At 42.6% G+C, this 22,048-nt stretch overlaps 2 protein-coding genes across 2 annotated transcripts; one reads left to right on the top strand and one right to left on the bottom strand.

Annotated features, from left to right (window-relative positions):
• The first annotated feature begins 1,186 nt into the window (after positions 1-1,186).
• LOC135526575 (ribonuclease-like 3) lies at positions 1,187-2,575 on the top strand. Its single transcript, XM_064955072.1, has 3 exons — positions 1,187-1,275; positions 1,376-1,438; positions 2,044-2,575. The coding sequence occupies exon 3, from the start codon at positions 2,052-2,054 to the stop codon at positions 2,508-2,510; it is 459 nt and encodes a 152-aa protein (XP_064811144.1). The 5' UTR covers positions 1,187-1,275; positions 1,376-1,438; positions 2,044-2,051; the 3' UTR covers positions 2,511-2,575.
• Positions 2,576-10,072: 7,497 nt separating this feature from the next.
• Positions 10,073-20,055, bottom strand: gpc2 (glypican 2). Its single transcript, XM_064955747.1, has 11 exons — positions 19,603-20,055; positions 15,478-15,636; positions 15,144-15,278; positions 14,670-14,845; positions 14,171-14,251; positions 13,877-14,042; positions 13,427-13,557; positions 12,828-12,974; positions 12,339-12,475; positions 10,928-11,100; positions 10,073-10,769 (listed from the first exon to the last, which is right to left on the bottom strand). Exons 1-11 carry the CDS (start codon positions 19,772-19,774, stop codon positions 10,498-10,500), a joined length of 1,749 nt encoding a protein of 582 aa, XP_064811819.1. The 5' UTR covers positions 19,775-20,055; the 3' UTR covers positions 10,073-10,497.
• Positions 20,056-22,048: the final 1,993 nt, after the last annotated feature.

Genomic DNA, 22,048 nt, shown 5'->3' with positions numbered 1-22,048 from the left:
GCCAAAAGACATGTGGACTCCCCAAACATATGGAAGAAGGTACTCTGGTCAGATGAGACTAAAATTGAGCTTTTTGGCCATCAAGGAAAACGCTATGTCTGGCGTAAACCCAACGCCTCTCATCACCCCGAGAATCCCTTCCCCAGGTTTTTCATCGGCAGGGACTGGGAAACTGGTCAGAATTGAAGGAATGATGGCGCAAAATGCAGGGAAATTCTTGAGGGAAACCTGTTTCAATCTTCCAGAGATTTGAGCCTGGGACAGAGGTTCACTTCCCAGCAGGACAATAAATACTGCTAAAGCAACACTCGAGTGGTTTAAGGGGAAACATTTAAATGCCTTGGAATGCCCTAGTCAAAGCCCAGACCTCAATCCAATTGAGAATCTGTGGTATGACTTAAAGATTGCTGTACACCAGCGGAACCCATCCAACTTGAAGGAGCTGGAGCAGTTCTGCCTTGAAGAATCTCCAAAAATCCCAGTGGCTAGATGTGCCAAGCTTATAGAGACATACCCCAAGAGACTGTAATTGCTGCATAGGTGGCTCTACAAACTATTGACTTTGGGGGGGTGGATAGTTATGCACGCTCAAGTTTTCTGTTTTTTTTGTGTTATCTCTTGTTTGTTTCACAATAAAAAATATTTAGCATCTTCAAAGTTGTAGGCATGTTGTGTAAATCAAATGATACAAACCCCCAAAAAATACATTTTAATTCCAGGTTGTAAGGTAACAAAATAGGAAAAATGCCAAGGGGGTGAATACTTTCGCAAGCCTCTGTACTGACAAACTACGACATAAGGGCAAGACAAGCGGGTAAGAAGCAATCCTTAATTTCACTTAAGACATTAATGAGCAAACTAGGATGAACGTAGTCAATGTAACTATTTGTTCAGCACTTTTGAAATGTACAGCGACAGAATACAGATTATTGGGAAGATTATTAACATTAATTAAAATGACAATACAGACAGACAATGAGCACATGCAGAGCAGCACAGAATACAACAGGACAAGGAAACATATGACAACCAACCCTTAGCAGGCAGACAGACAAAAAGCAACCAAACAATACAACAGAAACATAACAAGGTATACAAAGCTCTCAAGCTATTTGGGGAAAAGTTCAGTTAATAGTTAGCTAATTTAAACCCTTTTCTCCCCTACAATGTTGCAACACGGGTGCAAGGGCTCCCAAATCAAAGTTCATGAAAGTGTATATATAAGTCGAGATTCAGGTTAGAGTTACTCACTTCACAGTGGAGACACTCAAACAGGTAAGATGTAATTACCTCAGCATTACAGTACTAGAACATAAAATAATAACTCTGAATCTGAAGAGTGTTGTCTCTGGTTAATGCTGTATTGTATCTGCAGATATCTGAGGACAAAAAACACCTTATCAGTCACACTGAAGGCCATTGAACCCAGTTGCCAGAGGTAAGTGCTTTCTCTCTCAAGTAAAATCTAGCCATTTCTAAAAAGAAAAATGATTCCAATTATATAATATAATTTATATTTGCATAACTTATACAAAATGGCTTTGGAGTATGATGACTCTACTTACTCTATCTAACTTAAAAAAAAAAAATGTTTTAACTTTATTTATCTAGGCAAGTCAGTTAAGAACAAATTCTTATTTTCAATGACAGCCTAGGAACAGTGGGTTAACTGCCTGTTCAGGGGCAGAACAACAGATTTGTACCTTGTCCGCTCGGCAGTTTGAACTTGCAACCTTCCAGTTACTAGTCCAACAATCTAACCACTAGGCTACCCTGCCTATATGTCATTGTATGACAATGTAATCAAGGTCTGAAATTATTCTGTTCTTCTCAAAATACTGTACTATATCTGTTTGGGATTATTGCTGTCAATTTGCAGAGAACACATTATTTATTTTCCAGCCCCCTGACCATCCGAAAAATCGGACAATGGCTGAATGTAATTGGGGACCCCTGGCTTATGGTCTACACTGTTACAGTAATTAATAGTAATAGTAATAAACTTGTAATAGTCTAACTTACCCCTCCTGTTTCTCCATTTAGTTGATGCCATGGGGTTCCAGAGGGCTTTCCTGTTCCTGGTGTTGATGTGTGCGACAGTGATGGTACACAGTCAACCGGCCGACATCAGCCATCGTTATACACACTTCCTCCGACAGCACGTCAAGGGGGATATGACAATACAGAAGTGTCAGGGTGTGATGGGCTACTTGGAGTTGACTGAGTCTGATAGCGCAAATTGCAAAGTAAAAAACACATTCATTAAAGCCAATTCAAATCAGGTCAGGGCCATTTGTACTGGGGGTGGCACACCTATGGGCAACAGTCTGTTTGAAAGCAATAATCGCTTCCCTGTAGTCATATGTAAGCACAAGTGTAAAAAGAAAACGCTATGTCAACACACTCATCCCCGATGTGAATATGAGGGTTCTTCGTCCACCAGGAAAGTTGTTATTGCTTGTGAACGAGAATGGCCAGTGCACTATGGCGACGATATACTTATTGTCTAATTTAGCAGATTGCTATGAACTGGTTCTCTGAAATAAATAATAATATGCCTAATTTGACACCTGAATTACTGTATCCTGTTTTGTTTTTCACTATGATGACAACACATTACTGGGGATTTTGGACCAATCTTCCTTGTTGTATAAATTGATTAGTGTCCATTGATCTGGAAACAATTAATTATCTGAAAGAATGACCAAAATACGTCTCAGGGTTTGATTAAATTTCAGTCAATTTTAGTCTTTGAAGGGGGCATACATGATTGTTGGATATTTATGTCAAGGCTTGAATAATTTATAGGCCATAGACCCATATTACAGTAATGCTTAACTAGACAGTAAGACACATGAAGACAAATGAAGCTAATTTCCAAACAAAAGAACAGAAGTGTAACCATAACCTTTGAACTCTCTTGTTTTCTACCACGAACTGAAATAAAATTCCAGATTAGGTTTAAGTTTGTTTGATATAGATTTTTCACCAAATCTCCTAATACTTTTTAAGTGTTTTATTATTAACCAAAAAACAGCTTGAAATACTGTATAGAGAATTGCTAACAAGATGTCTCACAATTTGGTTTCATAAAGTTAGAAAGTCACATGCATACCATAAAATATTGTTAAAATGTTTGAGCCAAACAGTATATTCAACCAGAGGAAATCCCATTGTTTACATATATATTTCCCAAGATGCAAGCATTTCGCTACACTCGCATTAACATCTGCTAACCATGTGTATGTGACAAATAAAATTTGATTTGATTTCAGTAGGCTTTGTGTGTGGCGCTCCCACATAAAGCTGTTGCTTAATTTTCATGTGTATTTCTGCTGTCATTCCAGGTTCAAGTTTGACATGACTAAATTAGCTGAAGTTGGCTAGCTATAGCTATCAAGTTACAATAATGTTATCCAGACTCTATAGCAAGCATTTTATGTAGAAAGGAAGACCTGTCCTTTCGCAACTAAGGAAAAATAATATGACTGGAGGTGTGTTCGTAAATTCAATCAGGAGTGCCAGAGTGCGCTCTGTGCGTTTGTAAATTCAGAGTGTTGTCAGATTGTCCTTTCTTAAATTCAGAGCGGCTCGCTCTCTGAGAGTTCAGAGCGCTCACTGACTCTCTGGCTGAGGAGTAGGGTTGATAGGAGCGTTCTGACAGTCAAGCACCCAAGCTAACTGGTTAAAGTTGGCTAGCTTGCTAGGTACTTCCAGACACAACTGGTTAGAACTGGTTAGGGTGTTTCCATGTTATCCAGAACATTAGTTTCCTGAGGGGGAATAGACTCTTCATGACTGTCTTGGTGTGTTTGGACCATTCTTGGTGTGTTTGGTTCACATCAACACCATTATCCCAGAAACCCTAGACCCACTCCAATTTGCATACCGCCCAAACAGATCCACAGATGATGAAATCTCTTTTGCACTCCACACTGCCCTTTTCCACCTGGACAAAAGGAACACTTATGTGAGAATGCTATTCATTGACTACAGCTCAGCATTCAACACCATAGTACCCTCAAAGCTCATCACTAAGCTAAGGATCCTGGGGCTAAACACCTCACTCCAACTGGATCCTGGAACTCCTGACGGCCGCCCCCAGGTGATGAGGGTAGGTACAGTTAAAGTCGGAAGTTTACATACACCTTCGCCAACTACATTTAAACTCAGTTTTTCACAATTCCTGACATTTAATCCCAGTAAAAAAATCCCTGTTTTAGGCCAGTTAGGATCACCACTTTATTTTAAGAATGTGAAATAATAATAGTAGAAAGAATGATTTATTTCAGCTTTTATTTCTTTCATCACATTCCCAGAAGGTAATTAGTATTTGGTAGGATTGTCTTTAAATTGTTTAACTTGGGTCAAATGTTTCAGGTAGTCTTCCACAAGCTTCCCACAATCAGTTGGGTGAATTTTGGCCCATTCCTCCTGACAGAGCTGGTGTAACTGAGTCAGATTTGTAGGCCTCCTTGCTCGCACACGCTTTTTCAGTTCTGCCCACAAATGTTCTATAGGATTGAGGTCAGGGCTTTGTGATGGCCACTCCAATACCTTGACTTTGTTTTCCTTAAGCCATTTTGTCACAACTTTGGAAATATGCTTGGGGTCATTGTCCATTTGGAAGACCCATTTGCGACCAAGATTTAACTTCCTGACTGATGTCTTGAGATGTTGCTTCAATATATCCACATAATTTTCTATTCTCATGATGCCATCTATTTTGTGAAATGCACCAGTCCCTCCTGCAGCAAAGCACCCCCACAACATGATGCTGCCACCCCTGTGCTTCACGGTTGGGATGGTGTTCTTCGGCTTGCAAGCCTCCCCCTTTTTCCTCCAAACATAACAATGGTCATTATGGCCAAACAGTTCTATTATTATTTCATCAGACCAGAGGACATTTCTCCAAAAAAAGTACAATAGTTGTCCCCATGTGCAGTTGCAAACCGTAGTCTGGCTTTTTTTATGGCGGTTTTGGAGCAGTGGCTTCTTCCTTGCTGAGTGGCCTTTTAGGTTATGTCGATGTAGGACTCGTTTTACTGTGGATATAGATACTTTTCTACCTGTTTTCTCCAACATCTTCACAAGTACCTTTGCTGTTGTTCTGGGATTGATTTGCACTTTTCGCACCAAAGTAGGTTCATCTTTAGGAGACAGAACGTGTCTCCTTCCTGAGCGGAATGACGGCTGCGTGGTCCCATGGTGTTTATACTTGCGTACTATTGTTTGTACAGATGATCGTGGTACTTTCGGGCACTTGGAAATTGCTCCCAAGGATGAACCAGACTTGTGGAGGTCTACAATTTTTTTTCTGAGGTCTTGGCTGATTTCTTTTGATTTTCCCATGATGTCAAGCAAAGAGGCACTGAGTTTGAAGGTAGGCCTTGAAATACATCCACAGGTACACCTCTAATTGACTCAAATGATGTCAATTAGCCTATCAGAAGCTTCTAAAGCCTTTACATAATTTTCTGGAATTTTATAAGCTGTTTAAAGGCACAGTCAACTTAGTGTATGTAAACTTCTGACCTACTGGAATTGTGATACAGTTAAGTTAAATAATCTGTCTGTAAACATTACTTGTGTCATGCACAAAGTAGATGACCTAACTGACTTGCCAAAACTATAGTTATTTAATAAGAATATTGTGGCCTGGTTTAATGACCGTTTTAATGACTCCAACCTAAGTGCAGGTAAACTTCCAACTTCAACTGTAATTGAAGACATCGATGGAGTGGTTTGTGCAAGTCGATTGACCTGTATGGTGGACGGAGAAAAGAAGTTCACGTCATCCATGCTACTGTTCTTTGATTTAGAGTCTCTCCTTCTCATATAAAGTTATGCTTCATGAGATACCCTGTAAGCCTTTGTGTCAAGTGTGTGCAGAAGGGAAGAATATCGTCAGACGAAGGGAAATGCTGCAAATGTGGAGGTGAACATGCGCTTGAATTCTTAGAGTGCCCTGGAGAAAGACAATGAGGTGGCAAGGGTGAGGAGTGTTTAGCGTGTCTCCTATCCGGAGGTGGTGAGAAAATTGGAAGGATCGAGTGGCGGCGAAGAAGCAATGGTAGTAGAGCCACCACGGCCAGTGAAAGTTTCTTATCAACGGAGGGATAGTAAAATGCTACATGTTAAAAAGGTGAACTTCGTATTATTTATTGCAATGGCCATAAACTGTACCGCAGTCAGAGAAGTCGAAGAAAATTGGAATCATTGTGTATGCTGCTGAACGTTTTTGAGTCTTCGTGATTACCAGTTATTAAAAATAAAAAAAATTAAGTTGATGTTTTATTTTGTATGATGTCGTTTTCCCCCTTTCCTGGAATGTTTTTTAAGTTTCTCATTGAATACCCCGACCAGCTGGTGCTGGTAATGCACCATTAACATTGGATGCCAACCGTCGCTAAACCCCATCGAAGAAGTGTTCTGGGCTTTGACTTGAGCAGAGAAAGTCTCTGTGGGAATCGGGCCCCTATGCAAGTGGCCATGTGTTATGTGATCGCACTAACCCAGTGTCTGTGGGACGAGAAGTCTTACTGGTGTAACAATGTTGCTTCCATCCCTCTCCTCAACCCTACCTGGGCTCGAACCAGGGACCCTCTGCACATCATCATTGGTACAACGCACATCTAGGAACTTTAGCTCCGCCAAGTAATGGATGTGATTTTTCCTGTATTCCTTCAGTTTGATGGCGTTTGCTGTCTCAACTAAATACTGTAAAGTAACTTCAGTTTGATGGCTTGATGGTGTGTTTGCAGGTGAGGCTGACAGAGTCATATTCCTCTCAGTAATGGTAGGACTGCTCCTGCTGGCTCTATTCGGCTTTCTTCTGTGGATGGTAACACAATGTGGAATACATACCGTGGAAGCCAGAGGAGGTTGGTGGAGGAGCTATAGGACTGACTCCTTGAATGTATTAATGGAGCACAAACGCTTCAAACATGGAAAACACGTTTGACTCCATTCAATTGAGTCCATGCCATTATTCCATTACAATGAGCCCATCCTGCTATAGCTCCTCCCACCAGCCTCTGGTGGAAGCTGAATATTGAAATGTCAGATCTTTTGGTTTGTGTTTACCCCAGCTACAAATAAAGTTGTCTATTTTATCCTGTTGTAGTGCAGATGCATCAAGTACCCTGTGGCTAAGACATACCACATCATGCATAAGAACACAGAGGAAAAGTCACCCCATAAGAGACTCCTCTTTGGTTCCAACTGCATTGGCACAAGAACTTTTATACACTTCAATACAATTGATTGAACAAAATGGTGAAAAGCTCATTTTAAGATTGTGTACTGTGGGGGCTAAATTCATGACTATGATTACATTTCCATTATTAGCAGCATCTAGGCTGTCCACTTTGAAGAGCTGAGACAGAATGGCTATATAAGGAATGGAACATATATGACCAGGGCCTGCTACCATTATAACCTATACAGCTGTCAGATGTGGGTGTTAACAAGCAGGAACTGAGATGGAAAGATAATGTTGGAGAAAGGTCAAGGGAAGCTATTGCATATAGTGTGAGGGAATTATATACGTTATGCAAAGATGGAATACTATAAAGGCAGGGCTCTGTGATATGAGAATTTAGCTTTTTCCATGGAATTGCTCGGCTCTGTTACTCTGTACATAATTTCATGGTTTTCAGTGGTTTTCCCTTTTTTAACTTGTTTGTTTTTTAATGGTTGTATTGATATCATACTGTACCTGTGAATCTGTCTGACTGCCATGTGGATATTAATACAAATATGAACACTAACATGAGCCCCACAAGTAGCAAGACTAAAGTTACCAGAAGAGACTTGAATTCTGAAAACAGTAAAAATGAATTTACAGGGACAACATTTTCTTGACAGTTTAATGAAACGGAGTAATCTATTTCCCAAAATTGTTACATCTTAAAGTTGTACTGACTATCCTTTTACAGTAATGGAATGTGGTATCTTATATGGGAGTGTTGAGGTCATAGTGGTTCCACTAACAGACAAGAAACCAAATGTTTTTTGAATCAAAACAAATCGCCATCCAGTGACCACTCATTAATTTGAATTGTGCACTTTGATAGTCAAAAGCATCTATCATTGTTTATTTTAATAATGATGCTTCATTAATAAACAATCAAAATCCATATTTAGACCTGGCGTACGTAACCACTCCCACACAGATTTACTATCCTAACATACAAGGTTAAGAACCTTAGGAAATCCCATCAAACAAGGGATCCTGCAATTTGTCATTAAAACAAGAAAAAAAAGAAAAGTGTGCTTGAATGTTCCCTATACATTGTTATTCTATTAACCATCTTTGCTTTTCTATTACACTTCTCTTCTTACACACTTTCATTTCCTTTTCAACCTCTCGTCTCTTGAATCAAGTCAATCTGTCTCTACTTTGTAGAGCTTTTTCTATTACGTTATGATTTAATACTTGCTGTAAGTGTTTGCTCTATGCTTGGTGGAGACTTGAACGTCGTTGGCTACTCTTTCTCATCTTTAACCAGTCCTGTGTCAAATCAGTTTTATTGACGTTCCCAGTGAAACATTCACTTTCTCTCAACCCTCGCTGTTGTGTTAGTAAATGAGACATTTAGGAAAGAATTGTCTGAGGCACATTTAACGTGGCTTTTCTTTAGGGTTAAGACACTCACCACACCTCCATTATACACTTTTATCAATCACACATTTCTTTAACACTCAGAGGTCATTCAACCAAGCGGACATTGGGATTTTGTTGCTTTTTAGAAAAGTTCATAAAAAAGTTTAAAGACAAAGAGCACCATTTTGTAACATCTGTCAACACCCCATTCCTTTTTTTTTTACTAAGCCTTACTCAAACAATACAGATCCACACACACGCTGCTCCAACCGATCATGAGTCTCAGATCTCTCCACAGAAGATCTCATGGGAAAATTTGGACGAAGGCTAGTCCAGTGGTTCTCAAATATCCCTGGTTAATATCCCTGGTTAATATCCCACCTTCAAATAAAGACGCATGAAATGCTTGTCCAGCGGTGTGGTGAGGAGATTCAGTAAAAATGCTATTCTACTTTCTCAATTGTTTCAGGACATGTTATTGTAAGCTTTCTGACAGACAGTGCAACATAATCCTCACCTTAATGCACTGCTCCCATAAAAAAAAAAAAAACATTGACTTGCTTTTAGTGTTATTTACGCATCAGTTTGTCTGTTTTGAAGGAGACCTAAGCTTGTGATAAGCAACCGATTCCACAATGAAGTGGCAATTGATGAACAATGAAATGGACATTAACTTCACAACATGCCAATGTTTACAAGGAGGTTGTCATCTGAGATGCACATTCCATAGAAACCAGCAGACATAGGGGACCACCAGGACTTGGGGGAAATACTGTCCCTCACACTTCCAATCAATTCCTGCATCAACATAAAACACATAAATAAATACAAAAATACAAATAAACGGAATAAATTAGAAATCACTTCAGGGCAGGCTCCACAAAATGGTGGCATGCTCTAAGCACATTCCTAATAAGATCCTGACCTTACCGTTTATCTTGTCTTTCACTACAAGTTATACCTTCCTCATCTGACTAAAGTATGTGGAGGCTTTAACATTTATTTGTAATTTTATTGCCAAGCGGACAGTGCTTGTGTCTATTTCTATGGGCACAAGCACTGTCCATGACAAACTGTTCACACCCCTCTAGTTGGCAAATAACATTTTTGCTATTTTAAAGCTCATTTCCTGTTATTCTACACATTTTACCACAGGTTGGAGAGAAAATGTTGCAGTTTTAAAGCTAATTACCTGCAATTCTACACATTTTGTTCATGTAATACCTGAGGGACTCAAACATTACAACAAATTCAATGGGCTAAAAAAACATTAGCTGACATGGGTTAGTTCAGGGCTGCTCAACTCTCTTCCTTGAGATCTACCCTCCTGTGGGTTTTCAGTCCAACCCTAATTTAACACACCTGATTCTACTAATTATCTGCTCAACAAGACCTTAACTAGCTTAATCAGATACGTAAAATTAGGGTTGGACTGGAAACCTACAGGACAATAGATCTCCAGGAAGAGGGTTGGGCAGCCCTGGGTTAGTTGATCTGCAACTTGCACCCCACAGTTTGGGAACCTTTGGGATAGCCAATCATAGGAAATGTAATTTCCCTTGTGCTTGAATACATTTTCCACAAGGAGATTATTTTGTGCTGGATTCATGCACATTTTAGATTCAACTCCTCTCTTTCTCCTCTAGAATAAGCAAACGTATTTACTGTCATTGTGCTGATGATTAAATAGGCTCACAACATCCCTCCTCAACCCAACCTCAGCTGGGTCGTATTCAATAGGCACCAAACAGAAGAAACTGCCTGAAACAAGGTGTGATTGCCTGAATTTATCCATTAAGAAATGCTTATTTTCATTTTGTGTTTCAAAAAGTTTTTTTCATTAGCTGCCATAATGAACACAACCCTGAGCTTCAGGCTGTAGTAACTGGTTATCTCCAAAAGGGGGCGACAGTGACCATAACTGATAACCAAAACAAAACCGCCAGTGAGAAGAAGGCTGGCCGGCTGACAGCTGAGATGGACTGTCCCTTACTCCTGTTCCACTTTGATCCGGTTCGGTCTCTGACCCGAGGGGGCTTCATGGGTGTCTGGGGGTTAAGTGGGGGTTTACTGTAGGGAGGGGAGTAGGGCCTGTAGCCAGGCCAATCATCACTGTACCTCTCCCCTCCGCCGCCTGATCCACTGCCCTCTTCGATCTCACCTTCAGGGAGAGACATGATATCAGACAGGCAAACAAAGGGCAGTTAAAGCAAATGTTGGGGGGACAGTAGAAATAGGATTAGAAAGGGGATGACGAACCAGTCATAATATTTATGTTGGGTGGGTGGGTGGGTGGGTGGGTGGGGGGGGGGGACTTACTGTCCATGAAGTCAGTGTCCCTACCAGCCTGTGCATGTTTCAGTCTGTTGGTGGATACTCTGAGCTCCATGATGAGCTGTCTGGTCCTCACGTCTGGCCTGGCCATGTCCACCTCTACCTCTGGGTTATTGATCTGACTCATCAGGCCATCGCCTGTCACGTCAGGGAGGTACCTGATACACACACACACACACACATCAAAATGACATAGCAACAGCACTGAAACTAATATCAATATGATAACAAAAAACACTAAATATCAGTATGATACATTCTTAGTTACCCGCTCGCACACACAAATCCCCATCTTCTCTCTCCCTTGGACTAACATCCTCCTCGACCTTTACATCTGTCTCTTATCAAACACCCACCTCCCCCTGGTCTGTCCATTCCACCCTCACACCCACCTCCCCTGGTCTGTCCATTCCACCCTCACACCCACCTCCCCCTGGGTCTGTCCATTCCACCCTTACACCCACCTCCCCCTGGTCTGTCCATTCCACCCTCACACCCTCCTCCCCCTGGTCCACACCCACCTCCCCCTGGTCTGTCCATTCCACCCTCACACCCACCTCCCCCTGGTCCACACCCACCTCCCCCTGGTCTGTCCATTCCACCCTCACACCCTCCTCCCCCTGGTCTGTCCATTCCACCCTCACACCCTCCTCCCCCTGGTCCACACCCACCTCCCCCTGGTCTGTCCATTCTACCCTCACACCCTCCTCCCCCTGGTCCACACCCACCTCCCCCTGGTCTGTCCATTCTACCCTCACACCCTCCTCCCCCTGGTCCACACCCACCTCCCCCTGGTCTGTCCATTCCACCCTCACACCCAACTCCTCCTGGTCCACACCCACCTCCCCCTGGTCTGTCCATTCCACCCTCACACCCTCCTCCCCCTGGTCCACACCCACCTCAACCCTGGTCTGTCCATTCCACCCTCACACCCTCCTCCCCCTGGTCCACACCCACCTCAACCCTGGTCTGTCCATTCCACCCTCACACCCACCTCCCCCTGGGTCTGTCCATTCCACCCTCACACCCTCCTCCCGCTGGTCCACACCCACCTCCCCCTGGTCTGTCCATTCCACCCTCACACCCTCCTCCCCCTGGTCCACACCCACCTCCCCCTGGTCTGTCCATTCCACCCTCACACCCTCCTCCCCCTGGTCCACACCCACCTCCCCCTGGGTCTGTCCATTCCACCCTCACACCCTCCTCCCCCTGGTCCACACCCACCTCCCCCTGGTCTGTCCATTCCACCCTCACACCCTCCTCCCCCTGGTCCACACCAACCTCCCCCTGGTCTGTCCATTCCACCCTCACACCCTCCTCCCCCTGGTCCACACCCACCTCAACCCTGGCCTGTCCATTCGACCCTCACACCCTCCTCCCCCTGGTCCACACCAACCTCCCCCTGGTCTCTCCATTCCAGCAGCGGTCCTCGTTGGTGATGTCGGTGGCCATGTTCTTGTCGTTGCAGATGGTGTGTGGAAGAGAGAGCCAAAAGCCCCGCATGGGCCGCAGTCGCTCCTTCAGCTCTGACACCTGGAGGCAGGCGGACGGAAACTGGTTGATGCAGGCTGTAAAGTAAACTCTTATATAGCTGTTGAACATATGGAGGTGGGAAGCTCATTTTAGCCACGTCCTCGTCATCAAACAAACTAGAATGTACTGTATATAAATGGCTGTTGGTATGGCTGTTGTTGAACATATGGACAGAGAGAGCTAACATGGGCATAAACTACAAAAATAATTGTCTTGAATATTAATTACAGGTAAGAACTCATCTTTTCCTCTCCATCTCCTCTCCCCCCTCTCCTCTTTCCTCCCCCCTTCTCTTTCCTCTCACACCTCACTCTCCTTTTTCCTCCTCTCCTGATCTTCCCTCATCTCCTACCAGTCGGTCCAGGTTGGTGCCTGTAGCAGTGGTGGGCTTCTCCTCAGGGCTGAACGTACGGAAGGGTCTCCTGTTGCCCCCTGACTCCTTGGGGGAGCGCCGAGAACGGCCCGGGGCCAGTCTGGGACTCCCACAGCCCTGGAACACCTAGAGCCAAACCACAGAGATAAAGCTATACATCAATATCGATGCATCTCTGCAACAATAAGGGTGAAACATGGATTTAAGAAAAAATAGCATCCCAACATTATCACATACGTTAATAATGGTAGACAGTGGATACTTAAATTAAGAACAATATATGAAGAATAATATGATAACTAGTGAAATTGCACTATGCGGTTTTTACAGGTGCTTACACAATTTGATCAAGCAAAACAAAAGGGGTTTTGGACCCAAAATGGTCTTCCATGGGCAGTAATACAACTGTTAAACATTAAGTCTTGTTTCAACCTAGGATGACAGCCGATGTGCATCTTATCAGCCATTCTATTATCTATATTCTATGTACATTCTATGATATATATTCTATTGCACTGTGGATGTATAGCACATTGTTTTAATATCCCTCCATCCCCTCCTCCTCCCTCCATCCCTGCCTTAGTGGAGGTGGCGATGCTGTTCTCCTGCATGTGCATGATGGCCTCGGACACTTTAACAGAGATGGAGTCTGCAGCCAGCTCCATGTTAAAGGGCCCCTCCAGCTTCTCAGATACTTGATACAGAGCATCTGACAGAGTAGAGTGAGAGAGATGAAAGATTGAACATTGAATAAAAGTGTGAAAACAGAAGGATGAAGGTAGGAAAGGGAAGAGATATAATAAGAAAGATATACATTTTGTTTTTATGATGGGTGCAATGTTCAAAACTTTAGATAGAAATGCAATGTATAGAATAGACATGACTCATTTATTCTGTAGAATAGAAATATGAGTAGGTTCTATACAGTGCATTTCTACATGCATCATGTTTAACATCCCACTCTACTGAATCAGCCCAACAAAAGCCACCCAAACCCTCCCTAATGCCCGCCTCCAATCTCCACTCACCAATGAAATTGTTCCACTCAGTGTCCAGATCGGCTGTATTGGCCAGGCAGCCCTTCATCACGTTGAGGCAGAGAGCATGGCAGGGGCGCAGGGAGGGCATGCCTCGACACAATGGGCAGTACCACTGACGCATCAGGGCACGCACACACCCTGCACCAGCACTCAACTGGAAGAGGAGACGAAGAGCAGAAGGTGTAGGATGTTAGGGAGATCAACGGAACCACTAAAAGCAGACCAATAGAAGACAGATTATTCTTCTTAATATAAGTGCACGGCCACATACACACAGTGTACCTTTGCAGCCTTGTTGACAATGTCACGGCCTGTGGCCAAGCCTTGAACCAGTGCTCTGGCTGCAATGAATGCCCTGGACACCTGAATGAAAGAGAGATCAGCTAATAACTTCTGACACAAATCTACTCTACTGTATATCAATGCACTCAGTTAATTGTTTTCAAATAGTTCTCCCTAATACGCTCGCCTATGTGTTACTGTAACGTTATCGTTGAGTTTCAGTGGTGATTTGAATTACTTATCACACCGGCTTCTTTTGTTAATTATGGTGACAAACATTACAAAACAGACCAACTTAGAGGGATAATTCAATCAAATTACAAAATAACATATAGGTTTTCTTACCCTGTAAGCAGTCTATGGTCAAGGTAATACCAGTCTATGCTTTGGTTTTGTTAACCCAAATTCCAAAATGACATATTGGTAAACTATGCCTTTAATATGATTAAATATGAATGATGTTAGTTTTCAGTTGATATACCAACCAAGTCTGCCTGACCTGTAAGCCTAGTTTCCGGGGCAGGTCCCCAAAGGGCTGCAGCTGCTCTGCATGTTTGTTGACACACTCCAGGTACTCGTCACTGAACTGGTACTGGGGGTTGACCAGAGAGAAGACCCGCTCTACCAGTCTGGACCAGAACTCTGACAGCACCTCCGTCAGGCTCACACTGCCCCCTGTAGACAAAAGAGGGAAAACATTTAGCAAAATAAATGGAAAATTTGCATTTCTTGTTGGATAAGTCCAAGTACTCATTCCCTGTTTCAGTCAGTTTGGTGCCTCATGAAAATGTCCCTAGGTTAGGTCAGTCTGTTTCTACTTGTTCAGACATTTTGTTGTCGTCTTGTCAAACAAGGCAAAGATGTAGCATTGTCGAACTGATGAGATGGTGAGGGAAATGTACTATAGTGACACAAGTACACAAATGCAAAGTCCAACAAGAGAGGAGAGAGAGAGAACGCTGTCCCCACTAACCTGAGTAGTATCTACGGAGCTCCACAAACAGCTCCTGGAAGACATTGGCGTTCTGGGTGAAGAGGCGCCCGTAGGTCTTAGTAAACATCTGATTCATGGACTTTTCAGACAAGTCTATGAGCTCTCTGAAGAACTCTGAGAGAAGAGAGGAAGGAATGAGACGGTCAAAAGCACCCACTATAGGATATTAGTCTAGCAATAAAAGGTACTTTTAGCCCTCTCAATAGAGAACATTTTACATACCACCCCTCAATGTTGTTGTCATTTTACATCACATTATTTACAGTGTTCCCTTATGCATCCTTATTATAATTGGATTTGCATTCCAGCTCACCGTCAAACTTGCGGTGCCTCTGTGTGAAAGTGGTGTGAAGGAACTGGCTGGTGTCGTCGATGGCCGACAGGAAGTCCGTCTCACTCTGGTGGGCCAGAGTTTCCTCCATCTGACTGGAGCAGCAGGTGTAGTCCTGGGGACACAGACGCAGATGCTCGCCTGGACCAATAGAAAAACAGACAGGGTCAGATGCGAGCCAATCACAGACTTGGACAAGAGGTGTGTGGGCATATTGAGGTGTTCATCTGAACCAACGGTAATACAAGACGGGATCAGATATGAGCCAATCACAGACTGGGACAAGTGGCTTGTGTGGGCATATTGAGGTGTTCACCAGAACCAACGGTAAAACAAGACGGGATCAGATATGAGCCAATCACAGACTGGGACAAGTGGCTTGTGTGGGCATATTGAGGTGTTCACCAGAACCAACGGTAAAACAAGACGGGATCAGATATGAGCCAATCACAGACTGGGACAAGAGGCTTGTGTGGGCATATTGAGGTGTTCACCAGAACCAACGGTAAAACAAGACGGGATCAGATACAAGCCAATTAGAGACAAGAGGTGTGGGTAGATGCACTAATGGTGAAGACCAAAGGATACAGCAGCGCTTGCTTTGACATCATCAGCACTGTGAAGTCAACTTATGGTTATGGCTTAGGGGAGACATTTAGGCTACCTCAAATAAATCTGTATTTTTACCTCCTTTAGAGATAGTATGAAATGAGAGGGGGAGATGTAGAAAGAAGGGCTGATTCGCACCCACACTGACGGTGATGCATATGTGCTTGATGCGACCACGTTACCTGCTAGACCATCCTCAGAAACAGGTTTCTTCACAAAATGACTTACCACCACTGCACATAATTGAGCAATGTATTAGGGCTTTGGTGATGATAACAGTGTAGCAATATTTTTTGACATGGATTTTTTTTCTTTAAACGAAGAAGACCAAACTCTTTGATCCTTTAAAAACCTGCTCCATGTAAAATAGTGTGCTATATCTTGGATAGTAAATAAATGTGGATGACAACATGTTTGTTTTTGTTTCCAACATTAGGGCTGTTTTCCTAAAGAAGTTAAGTCCACTTTGTGTTTTGTTTCCTTGCCACGATACTAACAAGTATCCCCCAGCCCTACAATGTATCATATGAGAAATACCGCATTATCAACAACTGATCATTCTACCTTTATTGGAAAATGTCAATTACCCTTCATTGTGTCATGCTACCATGATTTTTCAAATGCTTTCAATATAATAGCTCAATGTAGGCCTACTGTGTTCATTCATTGAACGTCTTATCAGTTTAGAACACCCACCAACTCTACCAATGTGGCAGTGGTTCTTCTGATCAGTCAGATATCCTTCTTCTTAATCTGTCTGTCATTAATAGAGCCTTATTAAACATAAGGTAGTAATTGAAAATGAGCATTTATAAACATGAATTATTAAAACACAATCCAGGTCAGCATCCCAAATGGCACACTATTCCCTATATAGTGCACTACTTTTGACCAGGACACAGGGAAATATTTTAAAGTAGTGCACTAGAAATGGAATAGGGAGCCATTTGGGACGTAGCCCATGACTTTGTTCAAAAATACCCAGGTCAGACTTAACATGCCCGGCGGTAATGGTATGCAAACATTAACGACCAGTAACAAGTCGGCGATCTCCAATGTCTCAACGTGGGTGGAAAAAACATCTTATTGAGGCAAAAATAATATTACTTCATGATACTGACACCTGATTCTTTTTCCGCCGAAAAACTTGGAGTGAGGATCCAAACTCCAACCTTTTATTTTTGGCTCTAGCTTTGACTTCTTCTCTGTCGCTCATTACCAGCCCTTTCTCATTCCTCCAATTCTACTCTCCCTCTCATCATCCCTCCTTCTCTCGGCCATCTGCTCCCCTGGCCCACGGGACAAGAAGAGCCAAGACCCAGACAGAGATAACCAGACACACAATCAATATTGCAGTTCCCACATTCAGCAATCACATATAGCCTACAGTCAAACAAACTCTCATATGTGCAAAGCAGTACAACAAAATCAACATTTGCAACCCAAATGACACTTTAAAAAAGGGGCAATCAGCAGTTGCAACATACATTTTTTTACTTATAAATGAATTATATATACCCATTGATTCTTGAAGAATATAACTTAGAAATGCCTCATGAGCTTTGTTCAACTGTCATACCTCATCAGAACCAAAAATACACTACATGAACAAAAGTATGTGGACACCGGTTGGTCTAACATCTTATTCCAAAATCATGGGCATTAATATGGAGTTAGTCCCCCTTTGCTGCTATAACAGCCCACTCTTCTGGGAAGGCTTTCCACTAGATGTTGGAAGATTGCTGCAGGGACTTGCTTCCATTCAGCCACAAGGGCAATAGTGAGGTCGGGCACTGATGTTGGGCGATTAGGCCCGGCTGGCAGTCGGCGTTTCAATTCATCCCAAAGGCATTTGATGGGGATGAGGTCAGGGCTCTGTGCAGGCCTGTCAAGTTCTTCCACACTGATCTCGACAAACCATTTCTGTATGGACCTCGCTTTGTGCACGGGGGCATTGTCATGCTGAAACAGCAAAGGGCCTTACCCAAACTGTTGCCACAAAGTTGGAAGCACAGAATCGTCTAGAATGTCATTGTATGCTGTAGCGTTAAGATTTCTCTTCACTAAAACTAAGCGGCCTATCCCGAACCATGAAAAACAGCCCCAGACCATTATTCATCATCCACCAAACTTTACAGTTGGCACTACGCATTCGGGCAGGTAATTTTCTCCTGGCATCCCGAATTTGTCAGTCGGACTGCCAGATGGTGAAGTGTGACTCATCACTCCAGAGAACATGTTTCCACTGCTCCAGAGTCCAATGGAGGCGAGCTTTACACCAATTCAGGTGACGCTTGGCATTGCACATAGTGATCTTAGGCTTAGGCTGCTAGGCCATGGAAACCCATTTCATGAATCTCCTGGCAAACAGTTCTTGTGCTGACGTTGCTTGCAGAGGCAGTTTGGAACTGGGTGGTGAGAGTGTTGCAACCAAGGACTGACGATTTTTACACGATCCAGCACTTGGCGGTCCTGTTCTGTGAGCTTGTGTGGCCTACTACTTCACTACTGAGCCGTTGTTGCTCCTAGACGTTTCTACTTCACAATAACAGCACTTACAGTTGACCGGGGCAGCTCTAGCAGGGCAGAAATTTGACAAACTTACTGGTTGGAATTATATCCACTTTGATCGTCACTGAGCTCATCAGGAAGGCCATTCTACTGCCAATGTCTGTTTATGGAGATTGCATGGCTGTGTGCTCATTTTTATACACCTGTCAGCAATGGGTGTGGCTGAAATAGCTGAATCCACTAATTAAAAGGGGTGTCCACATACTTTTGTGTGTGTGTAATTTTATATAAAAGCTTATTTTACTCCAACTTTTGTAAACAAATCAAATGTAAACAAAGACTATACAGCCTCAAAACATGGTTAAAACTATAATTTAGATATCATGGATGGTCAATCCTTGCATCCATAGTTCTGTCTATGAATTTGGGAGTGATTACATTTCTCCAGCTCCTTCCCTCAGATATTTACGGAAACAGGGGCGGGTGGATGGCATCCTTTTGTTATTGTTTCTACTGCGGATTGCCGCTTTAAAATATCCACATCTCACTATCTTTGTCTGTCTGTTCTCTCACTTGAGCTCTCACACACACCCCTTGACAATGTCCCATGACAATGCAACAACTAACAGCAGTTCTCAAGTGTCATAAGCACAAAACCCTAATTATAATAAAAGCAATCTTCAAAAAAGGAAAAACGTTGATAATGATTATTTTCTTTCCCAGCTCAGTCTAAAACAGCCATACTAATTAGGGGCGAGGCTCTTTGTTACACACCGGTGTTAGCAATTTACTCATCCCATAAATAAGCCTTCCTGACAGACAAACCTGTTAATTCTCAATTTCGCTTTATTCAGCAGTTTCTATCACATGACATATTATCCAAGCAGTCTCTCAAACCCTTCATGTTGTGTAAAATAACCTATAGCCTACGTTTGATGATTATTTTAAATCAATAACCACCAGTTTACCTTGAATAGCCCGTCTTACCGGAGATTTGAGTCAGCGGGGCAGTGTTCGTACTGTAGCCCTTCTCTGCGTACACATGCCGTGTCTCCGAGCAACTCCTACCCGCTGTTACCGGGCCCCAAGTCCATGACAGGGCAGCCAGCGTGCAGAGCAACACCAGGGGGTACTTCTGAGCATATAACCGGGAAACCATCTTCCACTGTCACTCACGGTAAATAGGCGAATTAATGGTTGACAAAAGATTGGCGACCAGGCAGCTCAAAAATGACAAAAGAAACGAGAAACTAAGACTAATAATTCCATAGATTTTTTATCTCCAGTTCCCAATTTTGTCTGTGAAAAGAAACACAACTTCCAAAGATCAACTAGTCTATATTTTTCCAGAAGGAAAAAAAAAATCTATCGACAATTGGTCTGGGTGCCGTGAATAAATGAGCGCCTGGTTTGTCGGATGCTCAGGTCCCACCCGGTGTTTTCTCCATCCCTTGTCTATCTCTCTGCTTCAGAACAATGAGCCGTGCAGCACGAGGGTGGCCGCAAGGGGTGAGGTGCGGCCATAGGGGGGCTGTTATAGCAGAGCCACCGCAAGGTCCTAAATTCGCAACCGCCAGACTGAACTATTATTTGGAGCCACTACAACCCCATGCGAAAAATGAATCACCCTTTTCTACATAATAAAAATACCACACAATCTATTGCAGGCACACAATTTAAATAGACTAGAATCAACATCTCGCTGTTTTGAGATTTTTATGAGTTTATTGACTTGCATACCTGAAGAATAATTAATCCTGTATTTGCATTTCTGAAGGTCACATGCAAAATAATGTTGTCCAGCCACCAGAATGTTTTGCAAATTGGGTATGTCATACAAGATGCAACCGTTTCCATGGCCAGCAAGTAGGTCTATTTACATTAAAATCTGTTGGCTAATGCAAACAGGCAATTTCCTTTGAATTGTTCTTTTTTTATTATTATTAATTGCTTGATTAGAGTAACAAACCAACGCAAATGTGATCAGCAGTCCAGTACTAACACTGGCCCATTAAATGTCAATTGAGAGCTATATTACCTCTTTCATGATAATTTGAGCCCCTATGGGCCCCCAGAATCCAATTGTAGCCTATTGTGAGAAAGACATAATACCCAAAGATGATTCCATCTTCAACATGAACATTTTGCATTCATAGTGTTGTACATTAAATGTTATAATCAAAGTAGCTAACACGTGACCTGGTATGAGCCAGTGATCATAGGCCTTACAATCCAGTCTACCACAATGTTGACCTGGCCTGGGCCTTTTTTATTACACTTGATTGAATGGAGGAAAACATATTTTTAGGTCTGGTAAAGACCTGCAAAAGGGGTACACTTGTGTGTGTTTTCATGCCAGCACTGCCTGTGGAACAGATGTTACTTTTCAACCACCCCCAGGCATTCTTTGCCGTATTCCGTTATTGATCAGTATTGGTGAGGGTAAATAGGCTATATGGATGTAGGCAGTGGGTAATTTAGAGCAGTAATCATTTTAAGTCATTTAGCAGACACTCTTATTGAGAGCAATGTACAGTAGTGAGTGCATACATTGTTGTACTGGTCCCCCATTGGAATCAAACTCACAACCCTGTTGTTGCAAGCACCATGCTCTACCAACTGAGCTACACGAGACATAATATATGAAACTGCAATATACAGCATCAAAATATTGTCCTATCAGAATTACAATAATTTCTTTACCCCATTAAAAGATATGCAGACTCTAAAAGTATGTTGAAAATAGCACAACACAACCAGTATATTCTTCCTTTTGTAGTTGCATGTGAGAGTTTGTGTTATAGACATAGCCTATGTTGAGAATTAATGGGGTCCTATGGTAATACAATCCATGCCTATATAATTCCAAATCGAAGTGTCAGGTTGTACTTTTTTAACGGAACGTCCCTTTTATATATCATTAGCGCTGACATGTGGTCAGTATTCCTTCTGTATCTTCCTCTCAATACAATTGTTAAGGGTGTAAAGCCTGATCCTAGGTCGGTTGTCTTTAGGGCCAATCCGTTCACAATTTTTCGTTACCGTGCGGAAATATGTGCTAACAACCAATCATATGAATCACGTCACAATTTGTCAGCCAATCGCTGAACTCGAATGAGAGTTGTGTGATTTTCGCGCCGGCGCGTAGTGTGTATTTTTTTTCTCCAGTGATCGTCTGTCATCGGATCTGAGGGAAACCTGTTCTATCCACAATAGTTAGCTAGCTACCAAGTCATTACTTCAGATTAACACTACACTACTATCCAGGTAGGTAGCTAGAGACCATTTTGTATTATTTAACACGTTTGTTGTAGTTAAAGTTAGCTTGCTAGTTTAAATTTCGCATTGTTGACTAACTTTTAAGGCTAACGTTAAACACCTAAGTTACCTGTAACAGTAGCTAGCTAGCTAGCATGTTAGTTCTTGTCGGTTT

Source organism: Oncorhynchus masou, chromosome 32, assembly GCF_036934945.1.
Source record: "Oncorhynchus masou masou isolate Uvic2021 chromosome 32, UVic_Omas_1.1, whole genome shotgun sequence".
NCBI classification, from domain to species: domain Eukaryota; kingdom Metazoa; phylum Chordata; class Actinopteri; order Salmoniformes; family Salmonidae; genus Oncorhynchus; species Oncorhynchus masou.
The sequence above is the reverse complement of the archived record's forward strand: the minus strand, read 5'-3'. Positions and strand labels throughout refer to the sequence as shown.